At 41.9% G+C, this 8,503-nt stretch overlaps 1 protein-coding gene and 1 pseudogene across 1 annotated transcript; both read left to right on the forward strand.

Moving 5' to 3' along the window:
• The first annotated feature begins 3,170 nt into the window (after nucleotides 1–3,170).
• LOC134025405 (uncharacterized) lies at nucleotides 3,171–5,212 on the forward strand. The gene is made up of 9 exons (XM_062468416.1): nucleotides 3,171–3,550; nucleotides 3,838–3,908; nucleotides 3,996–4,172; nucleotides 4,263–4,324; nucleotides 4,407–4,493; nucleotides 4,581–4,622; nucleotides 4,691–4,864; nucleotides 4,944–4,979; nucleotides 5,078–5,212. Exons 1-8 carry the CDS (start codon nucleotides 3,393–3,395, stop codon nucleotides 4,977–4,979), a joined length of 807 nt encoding a protein of 268 aa, XP_062324400.1. The 5' UTR covers nucleotides 3,171–3,392; the 3' UTR covers nucleotides 5,078–5,212.
• LOC134025262 (putative nuclease HARBI1) lies at nucleotides 5,161–7,620 on the forward strand (annotated as a pseudogene).
• The last annotated feature ends 883 nt before the right edge of the window (nucleotides 7,621–8,503 follow it).

The raw sequence follows: 8,503 nt of genomic DNA on the forward strand, positions 1-8,503 counted from the left end.
CATATAAAGCATTCATTCAATAATTCATTCATTCATTAATTCATTCATTCATCCAGGTGCACGTGTGGGCCCACAACCTATTCCAACCAGGGAACACTATTTCCAGGAAACCAAGGAGGCTGCTCTTCTTGCAAGAAAGAAGACAATGGTGTGGGCACTTGCAAGGCAAACAGATCCAGAGAATCAGACAATCCCCAGCTGGACTGGTTTTAATATCAGCACCAGGGACCAGGAACCAATCTCCCAAGATATTGTTGGGTATCTGCCAACAATATCTGCCAGCTAATCAGGAAGGAGCTGCACCTAGAGACAATAGTTGTAGTCATGGATCAAGCGCTCTATGCAAAAGCCGCTGAGATAACCTGGAAGCACAGAGAATGGTTCTCCAACATTCTTCTCAGGATGGGGACATTCCATACCATATGCAATGCCTTAGCCATCATAGGAAAGCGGTTTAGAAATGCTGGTCTAAAGGACATTAGACCAGCATCTGCATAGAGGCTGGAGGTGTCGCAGAGGGGTCCATCAATGGAGTCCTTGACGGTAAACACTATAACCGTGCAGTCAGGGTACACAAGTACATCTCAGAAGCACTGATGAGACTTGCATGGGAAAAGTTCACACCCTGGGTTGAGAAAAATGCTCCAGAGAGGAGTGAGATGATCAAATCATTCTTGGAGGATGTGAAAGACATGACCAGTGACCTGAACCAAGAAAAGATGACCAATCTGCTGCAAAGTCCACTCTCAGCTGAGCCAATAACCCTGTGGACAGACTTTCTAGAACACCTCCGTCACAACAATGGAGAGCTCTCTGCATTCTGGATGTCATACATTGACATGGTAGAGGATGTAGTACTTGGCCTTCTGCGTGTTTCTCGTGAGGGGGACTGGGAGTTGCACCTCCACGCTATAAGAACCATGATCCCATGGTGCTTTGCCTACGATAAGATGAATTATGCCAGGTACATTTCTTATGCATTTCTGTATGTTTGAATATTCTGCATCGATTCAATTTGTAAAGATTGCTAGCCAAAATATTAAAATCAATCTCTCTCTCATCTCTCAGATACCTGTCCCCTTACTTTGCTCAGATGACCAACCTCCCAGAGAAGTATCCTTCTGTGTATGAGCAGTTTCAGCAGTGGTTAGCCTCATACAAGGATGGATAAACCCGTTTGACGGTATATATCAATCAAAACATGCACAAACAGACAAAACACAGTTTATACCCAACAGCAGTAGTCACATTAAATGCTGCCATAAAATGTTTAATACTGTAAACAAGGACTGTGAGCACTCAATTTTGTTGTACATAGTACGGTGACAATAAAATATATTCTTATTTGCAGAGAAGCGGGACCTCATTAGCATCTCTACGGCAAAGACAGCTTCCAAAGACATTGCCTCTGACCTGATGAAGGCATGAGATTGGCGAGCTATGCTATGCACACTTCAAGGATGAGAGACTAGACAAAGAAACACCAGCAAAGAAATTCCACGACCCAATGAAAACCAACAAGCTGAAAACATTCAGTGATATGTGTAAGAGAGAAGTGAAATCAAGTGGGAGGGCAGTCATCTTGAAAGCAGACACACTGTAAAAAAAAAAAAAGTTGAAATAACTCAAAATTTCAAGGCAACTTTCTTCACTACATTTTCGAGTTTGGAGTCAAACATAAACTATTGAGTTTTGAAATGAAACTAAAAAGTTTTGCCAACTTAGAATCTTTTGTTGAGATAATTTACATTTCTTCTTCAGAAAAACTTGAATTTCTGAGTTTTTGAAACAAAAAATTATGTATTTTAAAAATTGTTGAGAAAACTCATTAAAGTGAATTACGATTAATAATTAAATATTTTCAGTTGCAACCAAAAAAATTCAAGCACCAAATGATGACAAATCGGGTCCACAGTCCACATGTAAAGCTGACACTGACCTTAGGCAAGATACAATGATGGCATAGTGAAAAGCGGAATGCCAGATATCTGAATTTTTTCAGATCAACTTACTCAATTATACGATTTAGAAAACCTCCCAATGAACTACAATAAAATGTCTTAGTTGACTTAACCAAAGGGGACAGCCAAGTAGGGCTACTTGGAACACACATCAAATGGTGAAAAGCATGAACCTAGCTGTGCTTTAAAAGCAAGGTCTATCCAAAACCTGACTAAGAAAACGTGTATGGAACAATACACAAAACATACCATAGATCAGTGGTTCTCAACCCTGGTCCTCCAGTACCCCCTGTCCTGCATGTTTTAGACGTTTCCCTGCTCCAACACACCTGATTCAAATGAATGGGTCGTTATCTAGTTATGCAGAAGCCTGTTAACCACCATTCATTTGAATCAGGTGTGTTGGAGCAGGGAAACATCTAAAACATGCAGGACAGGGGGTACTTGAGGACCAGGGTTGAGAACCACAGCCATAGATGGTAGTGGTCTTTCCAAAACCAGGCTTTAACGTTATAAAAACATAACCAACATACACTTTGAGGTACACTTTGTTTAGTATATAAGCAAAGTATTCTGAATACACAGAGCAGATCACACTTAGGGCAGGTCTGGTTGATTGTTTAGGACCCTGGCCTCTTAAAACAACATCATTACTTTCAGCTCTGAGGGGTATTGTTCAGAAAAGGTGTATCACTGTTCAAATCTATTTAAACACTAGGCAGATTAAGGCAAGAATACTGAAGATTTACACACATTTACGTTTTGAGACTCCTGACACGCTGTGAGCAATCGATACACAGAACAGGTGCATAAATGTTCAAATACATGTAAACACTAGGCTGATTACATTTACATTTAGTCATTTAGTGATTAAGACAAGAAAATTGAAGAATAAGATTTACAGTAAGAGCTTAGTTTTGAGACTCCTGACACGCTGTGAGCAATCAATAGAAAGTTCCATGAAGACTTTCTCGATTACTTCGAAAGTGTACTTTAGTTCTTTTGGGTACTTGATGTTAAGGGCATAGAGCAGGCTGAACAGGAAGGCAAATGCAGTGGGCAGGTCTGGAATATCTCTGAGAACAATGTTCTCTTCCAAGACAATGGAAATTCCCTGGACTCTGGGCGGTGAGGTGCCATTGTCTTCTAGAATCGTGAGGACAGCAACCTGGACCCCTTTGGTCCGCCCATCTGGATCTGTTTCCTGGGGCCTGTTGCACAAAAGTAGAATTAAGACATCCGGGATAAATGACTCAGCTGAGCTCAATGAAGCCAAAACATGTGCGTCCAGGCTTAATTGGTTGCACAAAGACCAAGCCAGGATGAGCAGACACGGATTCATTAAGCCAGGTGAAACCAATCCTGGATAGGTGCGCGCTCACGGCTCACTCAAATAGACCCCGCCACAGATCACAGATTAACTGATTTACCATGGCAACTAGAGCCGCGTACTTTTCCCCGTCGGAAGCACAAATCCTCATGGAGGCATACGAGGAGGTAAAAGATATAATTAAGAAGAAAGGCAACACCGCCACAGTGATAAAGCAAAGAGAAAAAGCGTGGCAAAGTATTGCAGACCGCCTGAATGCGTAAGTAGTGCACAATTACACACTCACCGCTCCGCTGAAACATCACAATTACAATTCAAATATTTAATTCACATCTCCAAAAATGCAGTTGTACTGTAATTATGAAACGGTTAAATTTTTAATTGAAATGCACTGCAGATATGAGTGAAATTGTGTAAAGTAACTCCATCACACTGTATAAAGCTATGATAAATTTTTTGATATTTTTACTGAAAACAAGACAAAAATACCAAGTAATTTTTTGCAGTGTGACTCCATTAAATGTGTGTGTGTGTGTGTGTGTGTAGATTAAACATGAACGGGCCAAAACGGACATGGCAGCAGGTCAAAATCAAATACAAGAACATTCTGCAGAATGGTATGGTCTCTGACTAATATTTAACAAAGCACAAGCATATATTGTACCCAGAAGGTGCCTGCTCACACATTGTCTGTACTGTTTTAGCAGTGAAAAAGAATACCCACAGACAAGGCACGGGTGGTAGGTCACCAAAGGCTGACCTTACCCCAGCAGAGGACATGGCCTTGGAGCTAAATAAAGGCAGGCCCGTCTTAGAGGGGATCCCTGGGGGGAAAGAGACGAGCATAGGTTCCTCCCAAGATGCCACCCGCTTCATTCAAGGTATGTCCTTCCATCTCTACATGGGATACAACCACATTCATATTGAATCAATTTGGACTGTCTGACTTTGGTTTACCTATTGCCTTGCAGTGTCTGGCAGCACTGTGTTCCTGTTAGAGCCACCAGCACAAGCACCAGACGATGCTGATCCAGTGAGTACTCCATCAAAGGCATACTGTAGGCCTGGCATGTCTTGTCTACTAGCTTCAATATGAATCCGATTAAATGTGATAGGGTGAAGGCCCCAGTGCAGCAGCAACAGCACATGATGGAGACGATGATGAGGAGGAGACCATCTCTCTGGATTCCAGAAGGCATGAGGTATCATGTTAAGACTGTGAAAGTACTATTTACCCTACAATGGTGAGGAGTCCTCATCAAAATAAAAAAATCTAATTTCTTTTACAGGACCCAGATGCTATACAGTGGGAAAACCAGCCTGGCAACATAGTGCGTATTAATAAAAGGACACCACATCCTGCCAAATTTCAGCTGCGCTAATTGTATTGTGTTCACAGAGCTCACAAGCTATCAGAAAGTTGTATGGCAACCACCTCCGGCGCCAAATAGAACTGGCAGACATAGACATTCAGTACAAGAAGAAAAAGATGGAAAATCTTGCACTGGAGTCCGAAATAAAAAAGAGGACAATTAGGAAACTGGACCTTGAAATAAAAAAACTTGAGAGGGAGGTGAGATATGCCTTCAATGTACACTGTATGCTAACTGTAACACAAATGTATTAATCATTATTTTTCTTTCCTCCCCCAGCTCCAAGAAGATGACACAGCTGAAAATAAAAATTAGGTATATTCTCGTAAAGTCAAGTGAGCCATGACATATGAGCTCTTATTGTGAGCACACAGGACGGTGGCATCTTTCTAAGGTTTTTTTTATTTTCCCAGCAATCAGTACAACCAAGTCATCGTTATAAGGCATCGCCCTCTTTTGCCCACCCCCCCAGCACCAGGTGTGGCCACTAGCCTATATGAAGGCCCAAAATTGTGTGTTCCTTTCTGCTCTGACAATGGCATGCCCATTCGTGCGAGATGTGGTGGATGAAGAAGCACTTGTGCTGAGGAGAGCCTTCAGGCGAGAAAGGGTCTTCAGGGACCGGTTGGACCCACTGGCCTTCCCTGATGACCATCTATATGAAAGATACAGGTTTTCTGCAGATGGCATCAGGTATCTATGCAGACTACTGGGTCCCAGGATTAAGCACCGCACTGCACGGAGCCATGCACTGAGTGTGGAGCAAATGGTTTGTGTGGCCTTGCGCTTTTTTGCTAGTGGAGCCTTCCTGTACTCAGTGGGGGATGCAGAACAGCTGAACAAGGCCACAATTTGCCGCACAATAAGGAGTGTGTGTCTGGCTATCAAAGCATTAGCAGATGTCTTCATCTCCTTCCCTGGCCACAGAAGACTCTGTGACATCAAAGAGGAGTTCTATAGGATTGCAGGTAAGAGGATCTACAAATTACAGGACAACTGTTAACACATAGTAGGATACTCATTACTTTGTGTGACAGGTTTCCCCAATGTCATTGGTGCAGTGGACTGCACACACATGGATAAAAGCCCCCTCAGGTGCCCATGAGGCCGATTTTGTGAATAGGAAATCCTTTCACAGCATTAATGTTCAGGTGAACATAACTTTTTGATATTGTCCATTGACGAACACTCTGCATTGCCAGTGATGTGCATTGATTGGTGTAATATTCCTCATCTTATGATTTCAGATGGTCTGCAATGCTGACTGTGTGATCAGCAATGTTGTGGCAAAATGGCCTGGCTCAGTCCATGACTCCAGAATCTTTCGGGCCTCTGAAATCTATCAGTGCCTATCACAAGGTAAGCCACACAACCCCTATTTATAACCATCATGGCTGTGTCAAGAATATCACTGTGTTTATGAGGTAGTAATGATGAGATTTTGTGTTGACAGGTGAATTCTCTGGTGTGTTGCTGGGAGACAGGGGGTATGGCTGCCAGCCTTTTCTCCTGACACCTTTCACAGACCCCCAGGAAGCACAGCAGGCCTACGACCATGCCCATGCCAGGACCAGGGCCAGAGTTGAAATGACCTTTGGCCTCCTGAAGGCACGCTTTCACTGCCTTCACAAATTAAGGGTCAGCCCTGTTAGGGCATGTGATATTACTGTGGCTTGTGCTGTCCTCCACAATGTGGCCTGCCTGAGGAAGGAGAGGGCCACCAGCCATGGACTGGGACAATCCGGCAATCTTCCCTGATGACGACAGTGGTCGGCTGCTGAGGGACCAATATGTGTTGAATTATTTTAGTTAGTATGTGTGCTTTCAATTTTGGTTAAATATGTCCTGCGGTGGCAGAGGAATTTGGGTTTTTTTGGGTTCGTTTTTTTACGAATTTGGCCTCTTATGATGTTTGTGCGGTATACTGTGTGTAATACAAGGCTGCAGGGAGGCTACTGCATCCATTCATTTGTCTGTTCAGTTGATGTGTATGGATTTGTCCTGCATTTATTTTAGTGTGCAGACATGCAGGGTGTGTTATATACAGACCTTTGAATGTGTATGTATCATTTTGTATAATATGCTTGGATTCTGTGCTTTCCATCTTGTAGAGTCACTGTGACTTCAGTTTCGAAAGGAGCTGATGGTTTACCTGCTTTGTTTTGTCCTTATTCAATAAAGGAACATAATGTTACACATTGTGTTTTTATATTCATATGGAATGTGTATTTGTTTATATGACAGAGTACTAGGGCCACACTGAAGAAAAAGGATAAAGTCATAAATTTATGAGGCTGGTTCTTTCTGCAGAAAAGCTACATATTGTTTTTACAGTTTTGATACTTATGACAATGTGATACTTAATATTCTGGCACATCAGCATGTCTTTGTTTATGAAACCATACTGAAGTACAATTTCATGAAATGCCCCACATCTGTCATTTTAACAACTGTCCTCCTTTAAAACAACTGGTTACAATATTATGACTTGTGTTTTTTTCCCCTCTGTGGCCCTAATATTCTATCATTTTATATATAGCCTTATAGTCTATGGGAAACTGTAAATTATCTAATGATAGCAACATCATCTAAAAATCATTTTTTATCCAAAATCATTGAAATTAATGATCACAAACGTTTAAATAATGACAGTGGGTCTAGTTATATGTGATAACAATGTATAGTGAGCAGTGAAATAACTATTGGTTTCCATTTGTGGTGACTGCTGACTGACATTAGGGATGAGATTAAATAGATCCTGGAATTTAGCCTGGTCTGGAGCAGGCTAGCTCCACAGAATAAATCTCCATGGTAATTTATACCATAACATATCCTCCTGCCCCCTATCCATCTTTAGTGCAACCGGATTACGGATCAATTGAGCCAGGATCACCAAGATATCCTGGCTTAATCCCTTATCCTAGTTTTGTGCAACAGGCCCCAGGTGAGAAAATAGAGGTTGTGAATATTGAGCTACATTTGAGAGCAAAGCCATAATGGTGACCCTCCCACTGTACTTACCAGGCATGTCTTGAAAATCATTTCTGAATCCTCACGAAGAAACAGTGGTAGACCTTCCAGGGATGCACTCTTTCTGTGTAGCGCAATGTCAGACGTCTGAAAACCAGTAAACAAAAGAGCCATTTATCCGAAAAAAATTGACATTCTGTGCATAAATCCTGATTCTTGGAGCAGGCAGACATCTCTATGGCGGATATATTCAAAAGGCAGAACTCACACCAAAAAAATCGAGATGGATGAATATGTATTTCTTATTTTGGGGTGAACTATTCTTTTAGGACTGACAGCAGTTTCGTCCGGGCCCGCCCGCGGGACCGAAACACTGCCCCCTACTCCCCCTGTTACTACGCACTAAATGTTAATAAATATATTTTTTTGACTACTACACATGTTATACATCATTGGAAAGCTACGATTCTTGTGCTTGTAGATATGTAAACCATCAAGATCGAGTCACAACAACAAGTTTAGTCAACGTCTTTGTCCAGTCACCACTTTGTGACTGGACAAAGTGGTGCACTGTGGTGTTGTTGACTGTGGTTGTTTACAAAGCCAAACGTCTCTACTTACCCTCAAAGGTTCCGTGTCATCCAGGTATGCAAACAACACATCAAAACTTGATCTGCGTACATTCCCAAGGGTTCAAAGTATCTAACCATGTAAAGTAATTCGTCCAAATACAATGTTTTACGTTCATGAATAGCCATTATCCTTTGTTTCATTATGCAAGTTAGCCGGAAGAAACAACTTGTTCACATAAAAGTGTTCTTTTCTCCGGTTAGCAATGGAGTATTTACGATATGAAGGCATCAAAATGT

This window comes from Osmerus eperlanus, chromosome 8, assembly GCF_963692335.1.
Source record: "Osmerus eperlanus chromosome 8, fOsmEpe2.1, whole genome shotgun sequence".
In the NCBI taxonomy this organism is placed as follows: Eukaryota; Metazoa; Chordata; class Actinopteri; order Osmeriformes; family Osmeridae; genus Osmerus; species Osmerus eperlanus.

Bases quoted from the DNA above. Each gene is read 5' to 3' on its own strand.
- LOC134025405 (XM_062468416.1), top strand. From the start codon at position 3,393: ATGGCAACTAGAGCCGCGTACTTTTCCCCGTCGGAAGCACAAATCCTC. The intron at 3,551-3,837 runs GTAAGTAGTGCA...GTGTGTGTGTAG, and splicing joins ATTGCAGACCGCCTGAATGC to ATTAAACATGAACGGGCCAA. The intron at 4,865-4,943 runs GTGAGATATGCC...TTCCTCCCCCAG, and splicing joins TAAAAAAACTTGAGAGGGAG to CTCCAAGAAGATGACACAGC.